General features: G+C 39.5%; 2 protein-coding genes across 13 annotated transcripts in view; both read right to left on the reverse strand.

The window, feature by feature from the left end:
* Positions 1-1,010: 1,010 nt before the first annotated feature.
* Positions 1,011-8,910, reverse strand: ABHD10 (abhydrolase domain containing 10, depalmitoylase). Its single transcript, XM_075103789.1, has 5 exons — positions 8,751-8,910; positions 4,860-5,043; positions 3,987-4,098; positions 2,931-3,068; positions 1,011-1,839 (listed from the first exon to the last, which is right to left on the reverse strand). Exons 1-5 carry the CDS (start codon positions 8,860-8,862, stop codon positions 1,498-1,500), a joined length of 888 nt encoding a protein of 295 aa, XP_074959890.1. The 5' UTR covers positions 8,863-8,910; the 3' UTR covers positions 1,011-1,497.
* Positions 8,911-10,234: 1,324 nt separating this feature from the next.
* The window catches only part of PHLDB2 (pleckstrin homology like domain family B member 2), a 128,414-nt gene continuing 116,918 nt past the window's right edge, over positions 10,235-21,730 (reverse strand). For all 12 annotated transcript variants that reach the window (XM_075103874.1, XM_075103884.1, XM_075103833.1 and 9 more), the window contains 5 exons: positions 19,522-19,612; positions 18,930-19,076; positions 16,170-16,389; positions 12,942-13,027; positions 10,235-12,195 (listed from right to left, as the gene is read on the reverse strand). In XM_075103874.1, the coding sequence (XP_074959975.1) occupies positions 12,055-12,195; positions 12,942-13,027; positions 16,170-16,389; positions 18,930-19,076; positions 19,522-19,612 (685 nt within the window). In that variant the 3' untranslated portion in view covers positions 10,235-12,054. The remainder of the gene's footprint in view (positions 12,196-12,941; positions 13,028-16,169; positions 16,390-18,929; positions 19,077-19,521; positions 19,613-21,730) is intronic.

Below are 21,730 nucleotides of genomic sequence, written 5' to 3' on the forward strand. Positions count from 1 at the left end.
GAGCTAGATTAATTGAAATAGTACACTGGAATTAGAAGGTTTGCATCTAAACTAGAGCCACCTTTTTTACTCTCATGTCAGAATTAAAATTTTTTTACATCACAGCTTCTTGTTTTTTGCAATATTCAAGCCTAAATAAAACTGTACTTCACAGGAATGCATCTGAAATTTAGGGCTTCTTTGTTTTGTTGTTGGGTTTGGGTTTTTGTTTTAGATGTTTGGTTTCTTTTTAAATTATAAACCACTACCTTGGCAAATCTCTATACAATGTACTTCAACTGACAATCCTAACACTGAAAACAACAAACCCTCTAGAAATACCTTATTCCCAGGAGCTTTAATCTTTTAAGGCAGCAACAGTGATGCCATTTACTACTTAAAATAGTAAAGCCAGAAACAACTATATACTTTTGACTGATGTTTCATAGTACGGCCAGCCTGAACTACTTCCAGCCTCTCACCTAAGTTCCTCTCTCTCAAAATGGCACTGTATTTTTGGACAAAATACCCCAGGTAATAGTCATATTTGCAATTAAATCCACTTACTACTAAATTCTACAGATTTACATTACAAGAATTATCCAACTACCAAGTTTCAGTTACAAGTTTTCAGGCTTGCAATCATGTACCTCAAATTCCTAACTCTGCAAGACACTATTCCTAATAATCCAGTTCTCAAGTCACAGAAAAGAGCCGCTGATGCTCTATGGTCCTGTACTCCCCACTTTGAAGAGGTTACTATAAAATAATCACTGTATTGATCCAGTTTCAGTTTACACCAAGATTATATATTGTTCCCTTAATAACAGAACCATAAATTAACTATTGCAAAAAGGCAGCCTGGAGAAGAGGACGTAAACCCTACTGATGAGAACAGGTAAGAGAGCTCCATCTGCACTTTGAGGCCCTGCGTTCTTACAAGTTAACTTCTTCCTTATGTAGTACCCCAAGCACGCCATCAGGGTGTGCCTTCCACTTTTAAATTTTAACAGTACTTCAGAACAATATAATCATTTATCTGAAATCGGTTTATTATGCTTCATGTTATTCACTACTTCTAATTACAATCACTTTAGTAAACACTTGAGCTGTATTTTGCCTTGCACAGGTGGTTTCAGACGTAAGATACAAGAATGTTACAGCAAAAGGACAATACTGAAAAGGTGTCAAAGACACGGGAAAGTAAAGTTTTACTGTACAGTAACAAAAATGAATCAACATCTCAGTACAAAAGTGTAGGAAGCTTGCAAAAAATGGTTTAAGTGGTGAAGGAGAGGTTCTAAACAGCAGCAGCACTCCTTCACATTTTGGACTGTCTGTGCAAATGCAGCATTAATAACATATCTGTATTTATGAAACAGAGGTAAGGAAACAGCAGATAAAGCTCAGTTCCTACTGTGATAGTCACAGGCCTGGCATCATCTAGTTAACAACAAGGTTTCTGCTACTCATGGAAGAGTCAGGTGTAGAGTCCATACGTGTGTGTCACTCTGCAGCTCACGGCAGTGTTGCCAGCTTGTCAATTAAATCATCAACGGTATTCACAAGAAGTTTTATATCCTCCTTCTCACTCATCCGATGTTGGCCAATTTTGCGGAGGATAACATCCACATCTTTGCTCAAAACACGGTCAGCAACTTGCATAGAGATCTGCCAAGGGACATCACCATCCTTCATGCCATGAATGAGTCGTATGGGACACGTTACAGGGATAGGACTATTTAGCACACAGTGATTTTCTGCTTCTCTGATAAAGTCATATGTCAAGGAGTAATACCCTTCCTCATTATACTTTGTCGGGAACTTCCATTCACCTTTTTCTTCTATTTCTTTCTGTGCCTATAAAAAAAGAGTGCAAAAAATAGACAAGACAGATGTTACGAGTTCTTTAGAGTGCCTCACTCTCTTTCTGTTCTAAGCACAGCAAAATTTCCCCAGGCCTAAAATTTCACTTTGTCCATTTTTATTAGCATTATTCCTGTTCACCTTCCAGCATCTGAGAAGACAAAACCACTACTGTGTCACAAAATCTACTTTGCACATCTCTCCTGCAAATTAATCTAGTTAAGATTCGCCAATGAAATGAAGTTTCTCAGACAGCATCTACCAGAAAGAAAGACATAGAGCCACAATAAGCAGTAAGTCTTTCTGGCTTCAATCACTGAACCTCAAACAATGTGAAACCTAGGAAAACAGGAATTTCCCAGTGAACAGTCTTCTCAGTCTTTGTCACAATAGCTGTGTCTAAATACTGTATTTCCAGAATCTTACCTTAGCCTTAAGTAGCAATACTGACACTACACAGTGCCTTACAAAAAAAAAAGATCAGGGGAATATTTAATTATTCTAAAGTATAAGCTATTTATTGCCATGTTTATTTGTCACACTATAACACCTGATTTTCTTTCCTGAGGACTGGACATTATCATCATCAAGGAAGCAACTCGGAGACTTCCCACCACCTAAATCTCACGGTCTTCACAAACACACTGATCTGAAGAATTCCCCTTCTGTACACACAACCTGTGTCAGATTCATCTCATCCAACGTCATCTCAGTTGCTTTAGCAGCTACTTCTCCAACCTTGGAAGCACGAGGATCCAATTTGAATGCAAATATAAAATATTCAACACTGAAATCTAATGGACTGCTGAACTGCAGAGATCTGACTTCACATCCTATATGCCACCATAATAATATAAACACATTCTAGGTAGCGTTCACGCTACCTTCACACTAGAAGCACAGCAAACTACTAGTAACAAACTTTTAGATTAATGTAAATTTTCAGTTTACCTCCACCACAAACACAAAAAGGTCTTACCAGAAGACTTGCAGGAATAACACAGTTTGAACAATATTTGTTAAACGCTTGATAGATTTCTTTTGGGTTTTTTTAGATTGCACAAAAGCCAACCCTCATCATTTACCTCAATGGGAAGCTTCTTAAAAGTTGTTACAAGATGGTCTGCTGCTACAGCTACTCCAACCAGAGCAGCTACTTTATCTGGGCGTGCTATTGCAGCATGAAGCATCAGCCATCCGCCCATGCTGGAGCCTACCAGAATCTTAAAAGAGAGAAAGAAGACATTATTTTACGGGAAACAGCCTTTTTTGTTTTTCTTTCACAAAGCATCAGTTTTCGTTTTGTTTAACTACTTAAACCTTGGGCATAATCCTGCTGTCCTTACCCAGGCAGAACTGCTGTCACCTCCGGTGGAAATTTTGCCTGAGTAAGCACCACAGGATCTGGTATTTTATTATTCTTTTTGTTTGGCATGGCTGGTTATTGCTGTTTGAGACTGAAACACTGTAAACAAAATGAAAGTTGAAATAATTCAGTATCACAGTCATACTTTGTTTCTTTCTTAAAATAAATGCACATGGTAAAGCCTCAGTGCAATGAAAGAGGTCAACAAAAGCTATTCATAACACTAAATTGTTTTAACCACAATGCTAGGTATTTCCAGGTTTCAGGAGAATTCAAGATTCTCACAGTCATTTCTAAATAACTGGAAAAGTCAAATGCTTCTTCTGCTCATTTTTTTAAGCTATTTTATCATACAGAGTATACTAACTGGTACATTCCGGCAAATCCTTTCATTAATGCATCAGCACTGGGAAAGTGACACACTTTTCATGAAGAGGGCTGTGCCGCACTGGAATGATTCCCTGTTCCCTGTCAGGCAGAATCTCTACCACAAGGCTTTCTCAGACTCCCTGGGATGATAGCCCTGCTCTGAGCAGGAGCCTCTAATAAACAACCTTCAGGGGTCCTGCCAAACCATGTTTCCATGATCTTGTGATCTGCCTGCTTGCAAAAGAAAGTCCTACAAATATGACCTCTCAAATGATTCAGCTTGAAAGTGAGCAGGTGTAAGCTGTTAAATAGAAGTTACTGTTGACCAGAGCTATTATGCTATATTTTTGATTAATGTTCTATCTTGAGGACAAAAAGCATTCTGTATTTAAAAATAAAATATAACCTGTGGTCCATCTGCAAGTTCATCCAGTATAGACAGAACATCTTTTCTCCACTTCCCAATTGTACACTCCTTAAAGTTACCATCTGAATTTCCACATCCTGTATAATCAAATCTGAAAAAGCAACCATCAAAATGAAACTCTCAGTCACACTGAGTATTTTCTTACTTGGTCCTGTGTATCACTAGCACCAGAAATCAGATGAAAAGAGGTTTAAATACAACAGGCACAATTTAATGATGCAGCATTCTCCTACCATTTGAAATAACAATACCCAAATTTACCAGGATATTTCCCAGACAAATAATTTCCCTTACAGCCAAAATGCAACATACTTCAGTTTTAAAGGTATTTTTAAAATGTTCAAACTCTTTTTCAAAAACTATTCCCAACTACAAAGACTAACAGAACTCAGCGTTCAACCTAATCTATCAAAGGAGAATATCACCAAGCACATGCATGTTCCTCTAAATGCACAGAAAGCACTGGATAGCCTCGTAAGCTTTGGCAGTTAAGAAGCACACTTATAGTGATAATTTACAGAAATTAGAACTTCAGGTCCTAAAGCTAAAATTTCTAAGGATTTTTTTATTTTTGTGCCTATAGCCTTAATGTAACGCACAGCATTGGCTAGACTACAGTAATTTATCACAGAATTTTCTGAATTACTTCCAGAATACGTTCTCCTGATTTACCTCAGTCTCTTTACAGACAGAAAGCCTACATTTGAAATGGAAGACAGACACTTCCCAGCTTGTGTACAGCACAGCATGCATTCCAAAACAAATGCCAAGGTTTACATATTTTTGTTAAAACCTCTTCCCCCAACCCATGGTATTTGTTTCATTTTCTCAAGAATGGCACTCTGAATGTACCTGATGAAGGCATGACCTAGAGAGTTGCAGAAATCTTCAAGGGCAGTTGCTTTCTGACCATTCATATTTGAATTAAAGCCTGGAAGGAAAATAACCCCTGGATTCCTGCCTTTTAGTTTATGATAGGCAAGATTTGGTCGATCTGGTCGAGTAAGAAACCTGATTGATGATTTCAGCCTGCAAACTGATAAGAAGAACTATTTAGTACAATCATGATGATAACCATAGCAGAAATACTAATACTTTATAAAATCAGATTCAGGAAATATGGGTATATTGAGTGAAAATAGGATACTTTAGCTCAAGAGAAAAGAAAAAAGTATCTCCTATACTTTTCAATGACTAACTATTATTGATCAATCTGGTAGGGAAAGCTGATCATAATTCATTCTCAAATCATTAGATGCCATTAGGAGTTCACTCAGCAATTAGCAAAATGGCTGATTGAAGCCAAATGCTAAGATCTCCTATTCTTCATTTGTCTTTGTGTTTCACACCAATCTTGAATATCTGTACTCATTTCACATGAAGTAAGATTTTTCATCTGCTTAGTTTAACTTTTGTGGTTTTCCTTTTTGTTTTTCCAGACTAATTTTCAAAAAATATAATTTTAAGACTAAAGTATTGTGTGCGATGCTAAGTTTACAATTACTAGAGGTGACAAATTTTTGAATAAAAAGTAAAACTGAAGGTCAAAACTTCATCTGCATCAACTTCCCAGATCCAGAAGATCTATGAAGAAGATATACAATGGGGAAGTTCAAAAGTGGGAATTGGGAAATAATCTTGTGACTAAATTTTTCCACATGATAAAATATTAGCATTATTTAAAACCAAATGAAAAAAATAACATCTAGCCTTTTTCATCATATCAACAGCTATTTCTGCTTAAGCTAAAGGTTACTGCCTGGAACACTGCAAAAAAAGCTCATTTTAACACTATGCCATCTTAACATTACTCTTTTTCTCAGCTATGAAGCACAGCAGGTAAAAACCAACATAAAGCTACATCTTCTATAAATACAGAGCAATACATTAAACACATCCCATAAGAAGAAACAGAGCTGACCACTGCAGAGCTATGATTTTCTTATGCATCTCCAGAAGAGGCACAGATACCTCACTACACGGTTTGGGGTATTCTTGCTGGAGAGGTTACCTTATTCCAGTACTCTGATTGTTCTATGTTTATCCAGAATGAAATAGCACTTTGCAAAACTAAATATTTTGCAAATATTTAAAAAATGAAAGATTGTTTAGCACAACTTCTGTCAAAATGATCTGCAATATATTATATGACAAAAAATTTTTCCTATCAGCCTAAACTTAGAATTACTTTGTTTTGTTTTCGTTCAAGATAACAAACCAGACACATTTGGAAAGCAAACACTAGGTTGGACTCTGTTACTCACGTTAATAACCATCAAAAAAATTGAGTTAGTTTCAAACAAGGAAAAAAGATTAACAAGGAAATGCTAACTAATGAATAACTATGCTGAATCTCAACAGTTGCTACAGTATTTAATCCAAGTTTCACAGTCAATTCTACCGCTGTTGTGGGTGGTGGGAAGTGAGAGGTATTATGGAGACTTAATCCACTCTATTATCCCACTCAGCAAGATAATTTGTTAAACTGATAGCTTGGTCAAGACTTCTAAGACTTTGACACTCTTAATTCTTAGATTAAAAGACGACTGGTTCTTCAATACTGTAAGTCAGCAGTAGTGTACAAAAACTGTGCAATCCCAAATAATACATCAGGGCTTCCTAGTGGTATAACAACTGGATAAATACGGCAAAAACAGGCCATGTCAGTATCACACTGTTTAACTATTCCATAGCTTTGAGCTTTGTTTTCTCAATATCAGAGAGATGACATTCATGGGGTTTTGCAGGTTTTGTTTGTTTTTAAACTTGCATGTGCATGAGTAAATGTTGATGCATAAGAGATACAGGATGCGGCTAGTATTCAGCACTTTCCTACACTCTAACAGAAATTATACCATTTAAACAACAGATTAAAAGCATTAAATCTTTCCTGAAACGATGGGACAGTTCTTTATCCTACTGATGCATCGATTTTTATAAAGGAGAATAACTGCCACAGTAAAGGTATATTTATTCAGATGACTCCATGCTATGGCTTTTGGTTTGTGTGTTGCTCTATCAGTAAGCCAGTCACTTCTTCACCTGCCAGTAACAGAGAAGATACACCAAGAAGTGCTAAACTTGACAGAGAAAGGGAGTATTTTTCTCCCCCTTAAGCCCTAATAACCATCTCTGAAATCACCGGTTTTCCATCCTGCAGCACTCTGGAGGTGCTCTCGAACTGTTTAGACACTGGGCAGGGTTTAAACTGCAGCTACAAGACACAACCGCTATTTGAGCTATTCCACAAACTAGTACTCTGCATTTAACAAGTTACTGTATGTGCACCAGCAGCAATCCTAACCTGAATAATGCAAAACCCTAAAGCAACCACCCCAGCTAATCCAAAAGCACAACTCACTGGAGTCACAGTCTCAGACTTCCCTTTAGACAGACAAAAACGTCAATAACTGAGCAGCTACCCAGTAGTTTCTCCTCCTGATTTCCATGAAAGACGTTAGAACAGGGAAGCACTTCTGAAGGGTGCAAGGTGATACTTAGTATTTATAAAAGCAAGTTACAGATGCAGGAAGACCACAGGACCCTTGCCTGATGCTACAGAACTCTCTTCACATCAGAATCACTGTGCAATTATAATTGTTACAACCATGTCAGAAACCATGACTGAGACCTGTGCTACATGTCAAAGCCAAGGAAATCCTCTGAACCACCTCGGGAATGCTCCAGCACTGTGACCTACCCACTGCCAACAGCAGCAGCAGATTAACACAGCTCTGGTAGATAAAAGACTCAACATTGTCCACACTTAGTTTTGTGCAATCATCTATGCTACCAGAGTAAAAAAGCCACCAGTTCCACCAGCAGGAACTGCTTGCTACTTAGCCCAGTCTCAGAGCACCTAATGGCACACTCAATAACCAGCTATTCTGATTACACTATCACTATAAGCATGCAGAAAGAAAAAAAAAAAAATCAACAAAATACTACCGCATTCATGTTTCTATGCAGACAGAAAATGTGCCTCCTTAGTGGCAAGTAAGTTTCACTCACTTCTACACCGAGCTACCTCAGATGAGGTTCATTACCTCACCAAGAAGAGCAGTTGTCTGCCAAATTTAAGGTAATGAATAAACTCAAGAAGTCAGACAATCACTGAGTCTAGAACAGCAAGAAGGGGGACTATGTGTTTGGGAAGAGGATCGCCTCACTCAAAAGTGGACGCCAGCTTTTCAGGTGCCTTAAGCCCACGGGTAGGAATGCTTCACATCCCAGGCAAGTGAACTGGCCCACTTCCTCGTACTTCCAGTTCCCCAGGAAGCAGCAGCAGCAGGAGGAGCCGACAGGGAACTAACCGCAGGCGCGCAGGCAGCGGCGCCGCAGACAGGCACAGGCTGGCGCAGTGCCTGCCCTCCCCTGTGCGCACACGCCGAACCACCCCCTCAGGCTCGGCAGGGGAGGGAAGACCTGTCAGCAGCCCCGTCGCTCGGGCGGGAGCAGGGTTTAACACCCCCAGCCCGGGGTAGGCGCCCCGGCCGTGCACCATCGGGACATGGCGCTGAAGGGGAGGAAGGGGCGCCGCCTCCCGCTGCCCGCCCCACGCACGGCCGACAGCAAATACACCTCCCCGCGGCCACTGCACACGGTATATACACCCGCCGCAGACACGCAGCCTCTCCCCTCTGACTGACTGACTGGCACCCCCTTCTCCCTCGGGCTCCCAGGCCGGCGGCGGAAGAGCAGCTCCGGAGCGCCAGCAGAGGTGCCCCGGGGCCCTTCCCTTACCCGGGAGCCCCAGGGCCGCCCTCAACGGCGACAGCAACAGCACCACAGCCGAGGGACGGCGGGGGCCGCCGCCGCCCCGCACCAGCCCCCGCAGCGCCCCTGCCGCCGCCATGGCCGCTGCACGCGCCCCGCTGCGCAGACGCCACAAGCATGCGCCCACGGCCTCCTTGCGGCGGGCGGGGGAGGGCGAGGAGCGCGCACGCGCCGTCAGGTGTGCCGGCGGCAGGGCTGGCGGGGGGGCGCAGCGGGGCGGCGGTGGTCGGTGTCGTTAGTGCCGTATGCCTATTTGTGAAGTAGAAACCAAAGTTTTGTCAATAAAAACATTTAATGAACATTTCCCTTGGTGCGTGTGTATTCTGGAACGGGGACCCTCCTCGATGGCCTCTCAGTACCAGGCAATGCTGCTAAAGGCCCAGCCTGGAAACCACCGTACTTCAGGTTGCTTGTGTATATACAGGTATAAACTGTTACAAAGTATGCATCTTTGTGATACATGTATAATATAATGCACATAATTATCCGGCCCTTACAGATGGCCAGAAAGAACATTTCAAAGTCTTATCCCTCCCTCGGTCACCCCTCCAGCCCCATGAGGGGTCAGACCTTTCTTAGCCTACGGGGTGTTCTGACCAGCCCACGCCTCCTTACCCATCTCTGCTCGGCCTTATTTGCAGAGACATGGCAGCCAAAACAAGGTTTTCCTTCCAGAAGATCCTTATGCACTGTACCTTTTATAGCACAGGCCACGGAGAAAGCAGGAAAACAGCACTAAGAGAGGTCAACGCCTGCAAAGGTATTTTCCCAGGCAAGTGCCAGCCAGCCCCTGTCAGCAGCTGTAGGTCAAGGGATGCAGCAGCTGAGGTTTTTAAGACACAGCCTACGTGGTTTGCAATTGCCTGATGTCCTTCGGGGTAAGTGGGTACTTGACTGCCATGGGGGTAAGCTTGGAGGGCTTGTGGACTGATCATAAAAAGATGGTGCCTACCACCATGCTTTGCTATGTTGTCTTGATGTACATTACTGCAAAACAGACCACGCTTTGTGATGATGATGATAGCAAACTTAGTGAAAAAGTCATAAAACTGCATGGGCTTCTACAATGAGCTAATGCTTCCTGCAATTTGACTCATGTCTAAGTCAAATATTGGGAAAACTGGGAAACCCTTAAACTCCAGCAATTTCTGCTTTGCAGCTAAACAAAAAATTTGTCTATATCCAAGGCTTGTGATAAATTTTCCAAACAGGGTCATAAAAAATGAGAAAGGTATTACATTAGGTATATGCAGTAAAACAGGGTACGCTCCTACTTTCATTGCCATCTGAAAGATTATCTTCTGTAGTTCTTTCGCAGGGAAACTCATGGAATGGTTAGATCAAGCATTACTAGAGAAATACAAAATTGCTTGCAGAACTGTGTATGACTATTTGAAAGACAAGCAGAAATGTCTCAAGACAAAGCAGGAAGTGAATATTTAAAACAAGTGTATGTTTTAAAATGTTTATTGAAATGCCTTCATTGCATCATGCAGGATACAAAAAAATCATTATTAGAAAACCTTTATAACCATACTTAGAAGTAAAATCAAGATACATCAGGGAAAAATAATTATATAAACCAAAGCAATTTATTTCTGATAGTGTTTTAAATCATTAGATTACACGCTGTGATCTGCACAGATGATAACAATTATCTTGCAAGAACAGCCCCTTCTTTCAGGATTCAAGTCAAAACTGATGTTTGTCATGCTAGAGCAACCATATCACCTGTGTATACCACAAAAAAATCAACCTGTTCATTGCAGACACAGGGTTTAAAAAGTATAATAAAAATATTCTGCCAGCATACTTCTATTCTGCTTTCACTTTGTGTTCCATCAAAAGCCATTAACTTTTCATCAAGAAAAAAGGCTAATGTGCTTTCTTCTGTTACACAAACCACATAGCACATAAGTTTGACTACTGAAGAAGAACCTCTTTAAAGTCATATTATAAGAGACTTTATTGAAGTTCAGTTCAATTAAATAATTTATGTTTTTGCAATATTACTCAGGGACTTGGAACTTATTTTGAAAAGGGAGACCACTGCACCCTCAGTATTTTTGTTGTTTTAGGAATCCCAATCTCTGCTACTTAAAATTTCCAGGGGTTTTTATTCATACACTTCTTAGTGTAAACTCTTAGAACTTGCCTCTCCCTTTTTATTCTATTTGACAGCATTATTGTGTATGGATATGCATTAAAAAAAAAAAAACAACAAACCCACAAACTCTCTGGGGCCAAAAACTTGGCTCCAGAGAATTTAAATACATACAGATTTTGGTGCTGGCTTCAAGGGGACCAATGTTTGAGAGGTTTCCACAGAGCATTCACTTGGCACAGAGTAAGGTTAGAACCATGCTGGGACCTTGCTACATAAAATACAGTTGCTCTAGGGTCTAGAATCATCTCATTCTATTCAACAGGGAAGATTAGAAAAAAACCCTTCATATGAGGAAGTTAATACATGTGTTCCCATGTCATATCCTTGTGGAAAAATGCATCTTTATAAAGGTATCCTTCTCATTTTTGTTGAGCACCATAGATGCAAACTTTAAACATACAGTTGGTGTCACTGAGTGTTTGAACACACCGAATATTGTAACATTTTAATTTCTTTAAATGTCCTGAAGAGTTTTGGCACCATCCCCTTATAGAAAGTTAGGTACATCTAAGAGTTTGAAAAGGTTATGATAGGGGAATTGTATAACTCTTTGGCTCTGTTGTAATACTTAACTACTAAGGCAAGAACTGTGTGTACCTTAGGGTTGCTTTTTGTTTATATTTTTATAAAATACTTGACTAAAAGTTTTAAAAAGTCACCTAATTGTCTATAAATGTCAAATGCTGCATATTAAAATATATGCTTATTACACCTTTTTGTTCCATTACTAGAATTTTTGCATACTGATGAGAACACATACATTTGTAAACTGTTTAGTATGAGTTTGTGAAGACATTCTCCATATAAGAGAATTTGTAGAAAATTACTATTGATTCCAGATGCTGTAATTTAGATTGCCCGATTATCCATTTTGGAGCACTACAATTCTCTCAACAGCTTTAGCTTTTTTGTTCCTATAAAGATCAACTAAAACAAGTAACAAGCCCCCCTTTTCAATGCATATGTAAAACCATCTCATTTAGAGGTTTCGGGTGCACATCATAAGGAGGACATTTCAGAGTATTCACTGCCTTTTCAGATCTCACTACGTATGGCTAACTTCATATGTGACGTTATTGCATTATGCCCTATTGCCCCCTTTTATTATAACATGAAGTGGGTGTAGCCTTCTGCGCCCGTAACAATGACATCCATCCATATCCTCATGGCTTCTGGCGAAGGAGCAACCATATAGTATATACGGTCATGTGTCTTAACACTGAAAGTGAGCAATGGGTTGGGACTCTAAAATAAAACAGAAAGAAGGATAGCAAAAGAATGACATGAAAAGCCAGTTATTGGCAACAGAAATAAAATTGCTTGCAGGGAGATTTACAATAGGGTTTAATGAGAAAGATAAAATGCAAAATGCCGTAGCACTGCATCCTACATTACGGCACTGGAAGCAGAGATATGTTTAAAGCATTTGCATCTAGCATAAACACTTTTTACGACATATTTCCCCTGGACTATTCACAGTAGGGCCAGGCTCCAAATTGTTCTGCCTGCCCAAACGAGTAACTCCCCCACTCTGTCCTTGGCTTTCACAAATCCACGTGCCAAGGATATATTCAGCTTCTTCACAGCTCATTTAAATTACAGATGAGAGGCAGGGGGTGCTACCAGTTAACTCCCTCCCTGTGATAGATGCTTACAGCATTCCCTTGATTTGCCAAAGCCACTGATTTCAGTGGTCTTGCCACTGGACTAAGGAATTCCTCACAGCAAATCCCATGTGGGACCATCACTTGGCAGGCAGATGCTCTCTTATCTCTGCTTTCATCAGTATAAAAAACAGCCAGTGCTAATTACTGATCTGACTTCATCTTCCTTTTCTTCCACTCCAGGGTTCTCTGTTTGTTTAATGTCAGCTTCTAATAATAATTATGGTTTTTTAATAATGTCAGCTCTCCCCTTTGACTTTACAGCAGCTACTGTGCTTTGGGTACCGCCATACAATACTCAGTTAAAACAACAATAAGAAAGTTTACCTTATATGCATTCTTTAGATGATCATAATAGACTTCTTCAATAGCTTGAAAATATATTACACCTTTTAATTTAGTTTCGTGTTTATCTAAAATGGAAAAGACAGAACAACTTTGAGAACTGAAATGAGCAGTACTTCGAGAAGCAAAAGCTTAATTTGCATTTCCCTATATGTTCAGCTGGTAAGTAACTGGATTACCAATTCTGCTGGTGAAATCCCACAGAAATCTTCAACCTTTCTTACAAGTTGGTCAGTTTTGTTGAGAGATGCATTTCCTACTTTTTATATGTTTTCTTTTCCACCTGGTTTCCAAAGAAATAAAGCTTTTGCAATTTCCTCACCTATTTGCAAGTCACTCCCTTCACTGAAGTGTCTAAACATTATGGCTGGTATCAGCCAACAGAGGACAGATGTCTCTGAGATACATCCAATCTTCCAATTCCGTGAAAGCCAGCCAGACTTCACATAGCTCGTAGGCCAAGACCAGCAGTTTGCCTTCAAAGGAAAACTGTTCTGATAAGCTAATTTGAAATACAATTTGATACCAAAAGCTTGACATTAGAACATCATTTGTGCTTGTACTTATTAAAAAAAATGCTTCTTCCCTGTTTATAATAATCTGCTTCAGCCTCAAGCTAATACTTACTATTCAACTGTGAGGTTAGCAGATCGTAGGCAAGTTTCTATGAGCTCTGACACATGGAAAAGTTTACAGGAGGTTAAAAGTTCCTCAGCACCAACTGCAGCGTCATAATTATCTGTTTGCACTCTCCTACTCTGACAGCCAAGGTAAAAGCCAAATTAATTAGACGCAGTTTGCCCCTGTTGCGAAAAGGACCTCCCTATTTTCTTCAGAGCACCTGAGGTTCGAACGCCTGAATGGATAGTTACTCCAGGGAGGTTCCTAACAAGGAGTAGGTTGTTTACCAGCAGTACTGTGTTTCTGGTACCAATATCCCACTGGAGCAAAGCTGAATTACAGGGTTGGAGTTCTGTCACTTAAGTTTTGATATCTAGAACAGAGACACAGCTGACTTAATCTCCCTTTAAAGGCAATGGAGAGCAGCAGACACTTGCAGGGGGTCAATTCTAAACTATTTTAGACATCATCTGATATTGCTTTCTGTCCCAGCATTAGCTAGTGAATCGCTAGGGCAAGGATTGTGAACTTAACAGGCACAACTGTAATGTTTCACAAGAAAAAGGAATACGGCAAATATGCGTCTACAGTACCCTCAGTTTTCCTGCAATGGAAGAGAAGTTGTTAAATAATCTCAGAGGGTGTTAAGAAGCATCACAACTGCATGTGACACGGAGGGCAAGCTTCCTTCCGCTCCCAGTACTTTTAGATTAGGGGAATGTAATGCTTTCTGACCCCAAGTATCACCTTAACTCTGATCACTCATGCAGAACATCTTTATCAGTCCCATGTGAGATTCTGCTGTCATTTTGAACACTTGCAAAACTCAGCTTATGTCCTACTGGTAGCTGCAGACAGTTTCCAAAGCTTCATATGATGGCAAAAAGAAATCCCAGAGACCAAACGATACAGCATTGGGAATCTCCCTGCCAGCCCCCGGAGGACCGGTAAAAGTACAGAGGTATAAGATTATGACATTATAGCACACATTATACTAAGCTAAATGCAATGCTATACAGAAGTAAATTGTCTGTGCAGTACAAGCACAGTGATCCACTCTCCTTTCAAGCCCTACCTGGGATCTTGGTTACAAGAGCATTTCAGGTACCCACAAGCTCCCATCACAACAGTCTATGTAGAGTTCCCTGTATGCTTCAGGTCAGAAAGTGCAGATGCTTCAGTTGCTACACTAAATTGTCAGACTTTAGGGTAAGTTCTTTGTTCAGTACACTTGCAGAACTAAAACAATATGCCAGTATAGTCACTTAGAGTTCAATTACTCTGATTTTACACCATCAATATCTATTTTGGAAGTCTACTATATATTTAAAGATCTAGACGTGTCCTCATGCATACAAGCAGCTGTGTTTTTGTGCATCTGGTATAGAATTCTCATGAAACCATTTGTTGGCTGGAGTCCTTGAGACATGAAAAGTTTTCTTTGGTAATTCAGATTGCATTGTGGCAACTGCACTGCACTCAAAACTGAAACTGTTAACTATTAACATAACTACTAAAAAAAGAAGAAAAAAAAAAAATCAGTACCAGATGGGAACACAACTATATGTTACAGGCCTTCCTAACCAATAAACCAGACGTTAAGGACAAAAATTAAAAAAAAGTTTGTTACATTCTTCATACTATTACTGCAAACTAACACGAAATATTCAGTGGCTACATATGAATGAATGTAACAAATTCAGGTACGTGTTTTAAAAAAGGTGGACTGAGCAATGCATAACCCTACCATCAATTTTAAGTTCCTTATGAGTTGCTGGAAAGCAGTAATGTCATAAAAGGAAATGTAACTGTTTGGGTGTTTTTTGTACTTGACGCTTTCTTCTGCTTCTTAGCAATGACCCCTGTCTGGCTTCTCCTAATAATAACTATTCAGAACACAAAGTCATTTTTCTGGCTTCCTCTGAAATTTCAAGGTCAAACCATGTGTAGATTTGCAATCTACACAGCAATCGGAGGGACAGATATGTTCTTAAATTCCAGATTTCTGGGTTTACCCCAAGGTAACAGATTAAAATAATGCTTATAATGGCTCCAGGTACTGTATAACACAACTTAGTGAACAGAAACCTCTTTACAGTATTGCATGTTGTTCATTTGAAATTCCTTAGACTCTCAAACTCAGAAGTATCTAATTTCCTGAAAGACTTTTCAGCACATCAAGCAATGGGACTGAAGAAGCATTCAATTTAATTTTCATGGTAAGTATAAAAAATTATGTTCTTTTATGAAGGGTACAAGAAATCATACTGTTATTGGAGGAAGTATGTAATATTAGAAAATAGTTACGTGGAGCCATTATTCTGTGTACTAGGAACCTGATGATCTTCCATTTTCTACCTCTTACCTATCCACATCTCCCCTTTGTCTGTTATGCTCATTTCTGTCTTACCTGGCATTAGGATTGAACACTGCAGGGAAGGGATCACATGAGCTCTGAGTCTATGTGTAAAACACCCAATGAAATGGAAACATAAGTTTTACTCAGGACTCCCTACATGTTCATAACTCAGCTGAGATTGATAGGAAAATAGAGGGACAGGTGAACCTGGTAGTGATGCTGTAACCTACCTGCATAATAAGTAAAAGTTCTCTTGTTTCTGTCAAAAACAAACCATCGTTTTTTCCATGTTTTAATTTTTCCTCCCATTTTAATCAGAAAGCCTCGGCAGGTCTTCTCTGTGAGGGAGACATGGTAACAGGTCTCTATGTTGTGACCGGCTGTTTCAATGTGACTTCGTAGGTCGAAGTCTTCCTTTCTAATGGGCAAATAACGAGTCAGGGGACGGGCCTACAGTAAAGAAAAGAAGATCATATTATTTTTAACAGAAGTCTTAACTTCTCCCTCACTTTTTCTGCTGCAAGGACATAACTACAAACTGCCCATAGATTCTAAGAATGAATGTAAGGAAAAAAAAAAAAAAAGAGCTTTTGCTGCAGCCCTAATGTTCTTTAGAAGAAAAATCCTTAAAACTTATAACTTTACAAAGTGTTGGATAACTTTATAAAAGCGAGACTAGAGTATAGGAGTTTCTTGAAATCATCGGTTGATAAGCCCGTAAAACACGGGCCACAGCATAGGAATGTTAGTTTAGAATTAAAGCCTCAATTAAATGTAAAGGTGTATTACTGCTTTAGATGAAATGTAAGAACTTCATCTGCATGATGTTAAGCAAACCCTTTATTTGTCTGGGCTAGATACTCACTACACATATCTCACTCATTAATATTTTACTGCTACAAGTATTTTCATGCAAAGTATAATATATAAAAATAATAAGAACACACTTTTACAGGAAACATTAATAATGAGGCAACTGTAATCGCTAGTTAGTTTCACAGAGATCACTGTGAACAGAACAGAATTCTTTTCTTCTGAATGAATGAAATGTGGTATCTAGTTCACAGTCAGCAATACAGTATGGAGAGCTGAAGTGCACCCCTCTGCAAGAGACAGCAAAGCAGCACAGGAAACAGTGCCTCATTCTTGACTGCAGTTCAAGACTCTGCATCAAGCCTGGATAGTATCAGCTGGGAGAAGCAGCAGGCTGAGTTAGTGATTTGGGACCTCTGCCAGCTGAGGTCTTGTTTTCTGTGCCTGAAGGATCTGGGCACAACACCCCCCATTTTAAACACAGAAGACAAGTCTCCCAAGGGTCCTGCTGCAGTCAAGGCAAGATGGAAGCTACATCACAGGGTGATCAGAGCAGAAGCTGAATTTAGGTGCTTTGAATGACTCATGAAGGGAGCATCTCCTCCTCTCTCTCCCCCTGACTCCAGAGAAGTCAGTGACCTGGAGAATCTAATCTGCCCCTGCTCCACGACTAAAGTTAGCCCACTGAATCCCACTGTGAGTCACAAATCGAAGGGACTTTCCCCCATTGCATTCTCAAGAACCTCTTGGCACAATGGGAGCTGTGCTGCCCACATGAACTCTGCACCCTTCTAAGATTACGCAGTCCTGTATGATACAAGCTGGCACCAGCTTTGGCAAGTGCAGAGGTGGAGTTCCTTCCTCTAGTTCATGTTTCTAAGTATCAGAAAGTGCTGAAAAGAATAAAAAATTGGCTCTCACTGTACAAAGGAAAGAAAAAAGTTAACAAAAAAATCATAGTTGTTTTTGACAGGTATGTTTTGTCTTCCCGCCAATTCAGTCTTCAGCCTCTCTGCCAAGTCTGCCAATTAGAAGTAACTGACAGGGCATTCTATTATACCACACGCGTGCTCCAATTTGGGATAAAGATATAAGCATAGCATTGTTGTTTATGCCACACTTGAGTTGTCATTAAAATTTCTTAGAAAAAAAGAAGGCATTCAAGTAAAGTATTCTTAAAATTTAACATCTTATAGTTACATTTTATACCAAAACAAAGGAATGGATATATTTAACCTGAAACAGCTTAAAGTTTCTATGGGGTTGTGCTATTGTGCTGATTTGGTGTTATCAGTTAGAAAGGCAAGTTATGTAGGAATGTTCATTAAAAAAATAATAGGAACTCATGAAACAAAGATTTAGCAAAGGTGGCTCTAACAAAAGCAGAAACATATTCAAATATTCTATGGAATCTTCTGCATTCAAATACATATACTAATGGAGGCATTGTCTTGCTATAGTATACTAACGATAAAATGACTGCCTAGTCTATTTGCTATACCATATAGATCTTATTAGTTGTGGTGGAATAAACCAGTAGGTAAGACCTCTGAGCCTAAAGAAAGCTTAAGATACCTCCAAAACCTAACAAGAAGCAAGAAGATGTAGGAGGTAACACTGTGTTAGCTAAATAACATTTCCCATGTTGTATGGTCCCAGTAACATTAGGAAAAAGCCTATTTCTTCTTTAGAGTAGATGTGGAGCTGGAAAATAGTCTTTCTCTGATTTTTCAAATATTTAGAAGTGACAGTTCACATTCCCAGATACCTTAAGTTTTAAAAGAAATAATAATAAATAAATAAACACAAAAAACCCCACCCAAACACACCAATGGTTTATAAAATTAACACACTCACAAATTACTGCTGTTCAGGCTAAAAAATTCTGTTCTGCCCATACTCAGTAACAAACCTTACAGGATTAATATTTATACTTTAGATATAAGATGCTAAATAGATATCTGTGGTATTAACTTTAAATTAATACCCAGGCGTCTATCTAAAGCTCTAAGAGCCCAAACATACTTTTAGCGGCACAGTTACACCTCAGAAATACTAAATCCATCTATTCAACTGAAAGCAGTTCTATTTACCATTGGCAGAAATACATTTAGTCCCTTCTGTATATAAATGGGAGGTCTTGCACTTAAAAACCATTTCATGTCAATGTATCTCACCTGTGCTCTTTGTTTCTCACGTATTTTGACTTCTTTTTCAATTAATTTTTGCCTCTGGCTAGTTTCTTCTTCCAATCTTTTCTCTAGTTGCTCTCTGCGGCGCTTCTCTTCTTCCAGAGCTCGTTTTTTAGCTTCCATCTCCCGTTCCTAAATACCAGAGCACATGCAGAACTTCAATTACATGTGAAACTATAGCTGACAATGTAATTTCTAGCTAGGACTAAATCCCTTTTTGCCTCTTAAGTAGGCAAAAATATATATCCAGCGAAGTGGACCGAGAATTGGAATCAGAACTGCAAATATTACCACTCTAGAAATTAAGGTTCTTAAGCAGCTCTCCTAGCAGGCGTAGGAGCAATGCTGACCTAGCTTCTGATGGGATTTTGCCATCAACTCACCCACTGAGATAGCAGCTATTCCATATGGGCTCAAAGATGTAGTATGAGGGTGAAACCAGACCTATCTAAGGGGGGAGAGGTAATTTTTTAAGTGCCTATCAGGTGTGAACTATTTCGGGTCCAACGTTGTATTTAGGAGGATGTTACCTAACTCACATGCCCACTCATAGTTCTACTCATAAAATGATACTTACCCTAGTCTCAAGCAGCCTAGTCTTTTCAGCATGCGCTTGTTTCAGAAGTCTCTCCATCTCTTCTATTCTTGCCACATTTGAAGTGCTAGCACTGCACAAAACCATCAGAGTTATTTAAAAGAATACTTGGTATTTGAAGACATACTTTACAGTCCAATATCAAACAGTTTAAGAATGGAGTTGATACTGTTTTCATCCAATTCAGTGCAATAGGCACTAACAAAAAATTTATTTATAAAGTATATGGTATTCTCTCTATGCATACATTTCCCAGGCAGAGTTGTGAAAAACGCAGACTCAGGTGCCTAAAGATGCATCATCAGTCCCCTGTGATCTGTCATCTTATCTCAGATAACAGAATATGGATGGAGGTGGTTACCATGTCCCAGCAAAACACACTAACGGATCCTCACGGCTGGCATTAGTAACCATCTAAATAGGCCACTTAAGTCTTTCTGGCTGTAGGTTGTCTCTGTTTTGTGTCTCACTGAGCTCATCATCAAGAAATGCTTGATAAAAATAAGGAGAATTAAGAGGGCAAGCCAAAGAAACAAGAGTAGTCAAAAAAAGCGCTAGATCCTGGCCCAGCACAACACAGCTATCACCTTTGCCTGTCCTTTTCCCTTTTGTTTCTTTTCTCCAATATAATTTCTTTGTTTCTTCTCAATTTAACAGCCATTTCAACTGTGGCATTGACATGGCACGCTTTCTATTTTATTTTTCATCTTATGCAGTTCAAGAAAAAGTTGGTGTATTACTCTATGACCATTAATAATCCCATTAGGCTAAAAGCACAAAGTGAGGAAATCGAGTGGATTCAAACGTTTAGGGCAGAGAGAAACTTGACTTAGGATTGTACAGAAAATCCTATCTGACCGCTCAAGTGGAAGTGGGTATCAGATGGCAGGTTTATTCATGCTACTTAATAGCATACAGACCAACTGTGAAGGGTCACAGGTAGAATGGAAATAGTCCAAATACAAGTCCTGGGCAAGGAAAAGGAAAAAGAACAACATCCTTCGTTTTCTGAGCGTGTCTCTGAAAGTTATATGTCTGTAAGACCAGGATTTTTGTCAGAAGCGTCAAAGTCTTCAGAAGACATTTCTCTGATACTGGGGATATGTTTCACGAGAGGGTACAACACAGTACAAGAATAGCATACCTCATTTAACCCAAGCTTGCAGAAAAGGTATAACCCATCTGAAATCTAGCTGAGCTCTAAAATCTTACTGTCTCTGAGAAAAAGGGGGCCACTGACTTGGGTGCCCAAGCCTTGTTTGGCCACACTATGTTTAGCTGATGGGCCTAGAGAATTTGGGTCAAAGAACTTCAGTGAAAGCAATAGGACCATAAATGAAGTCATTTGAGCAACCCAGTAGACAGTCAATTGCATTAGATTTTCCCATATAAAGCTTGTCAAAGACTTCAGCTTAGTTAAATTCTTTCACCTTTGATTTGCTTATCCTGCTCACAGAAATTAATGTGTAGCAGATCATCATCTCAAAACCTCAACCATGAAAAAATAAGTTGCTCATGAATCTTGAACCAGCTACTGTTTGGTGAGTTCATGAATGAACACAGCAGTTCTATTTCTTCTATAGTCTGAAAACAGAGAGATTTTATGCATTTCCAGAAAAAAAAAAAAAAAAGGTGTGTCTCACCTTATACAAGGTAATGTATGTACCTTATTTCTTTTAAATATGTCAGAACAAAAGAAGATAAGTTGTTTTTCCTTAAAGTCTGATATGGATAGAAAAGATTCCCAAACACCACCTAAAACAATCTGAATTCATTTTGCTTAAGGGAAGTTTTGTCGAGGAAAATTAACTGCCAGTCTTCCAAGACTTATCAACAAAATCAGCCCACGCTCTTTTCTTCCCTCACCACTCTTTGCTTTGTGAGAAACTGAAATGTCTGTTGTAATGGGTCCTTTGCTGGTGTTTGGATTGGGGTTTTATGTGGAGGGGGTTGGGTCTGGGGTTTTTTTTGTGTGTGTTTTTTTTGTTGTTGTTTTGGTTTGCTTTGATTTTTTTGTTTTGTTTTATTTTGTTTTTTAAATTCTGGCATTGGCTGGAAGTTGCAGAAGAGCCAGGAGACAGGCAAACAGCACCAGTGAAATTCAACAGCTGTCTGGGCTCCCTAGTCCTGGGCTTGAGATTCCATGAGATGGCCTCGAGGTAGCTCAGACACACACCATCTTCCTCCAAAA

This window comes from Phalacrocorax aristotelis, chromosome 1 (genome assembly GCF_949628215.1).
Source record: "Phalacrocorax aristotelis chromosome 1, bGulAri2.1, whole genome shotgun sequence".
NCBI lineage: Eukaryota > Metazoa > Chordata > Aves > Suliformes > Phalacrocoracidae > Phalacrocorax > Phalacrocorax aristotelis.

What these genes read in the sequence shown, in the direction of transcription:
- ABHD10 (XM_075103789.1), bottom strand. Translation starts at nt 8,862, where the DNA reads ATGGCGGCGGCAGGGGCGCTGCGGGGGCTGGTGCGGGGCGGCGGCGGC. An exon ending in GGCGGCCCTGGGGCTCCCGG is followed by an intron (nt 5,044 to 8,750) that starts GTAAGGGAAGGG and finishes TCTTCTTATCAG; the next exon opens with TTTGCAGGCTGAAATCATCA. An exon ending in CTAGGTCATGCCTTCATCAG is followed by an intron (nt 4,099 to 4,859) that starts GTACATTCAGAG and finishes TTGCTTTTTCAG; the next exon opens with ATTTGATTATACAGGATGTG.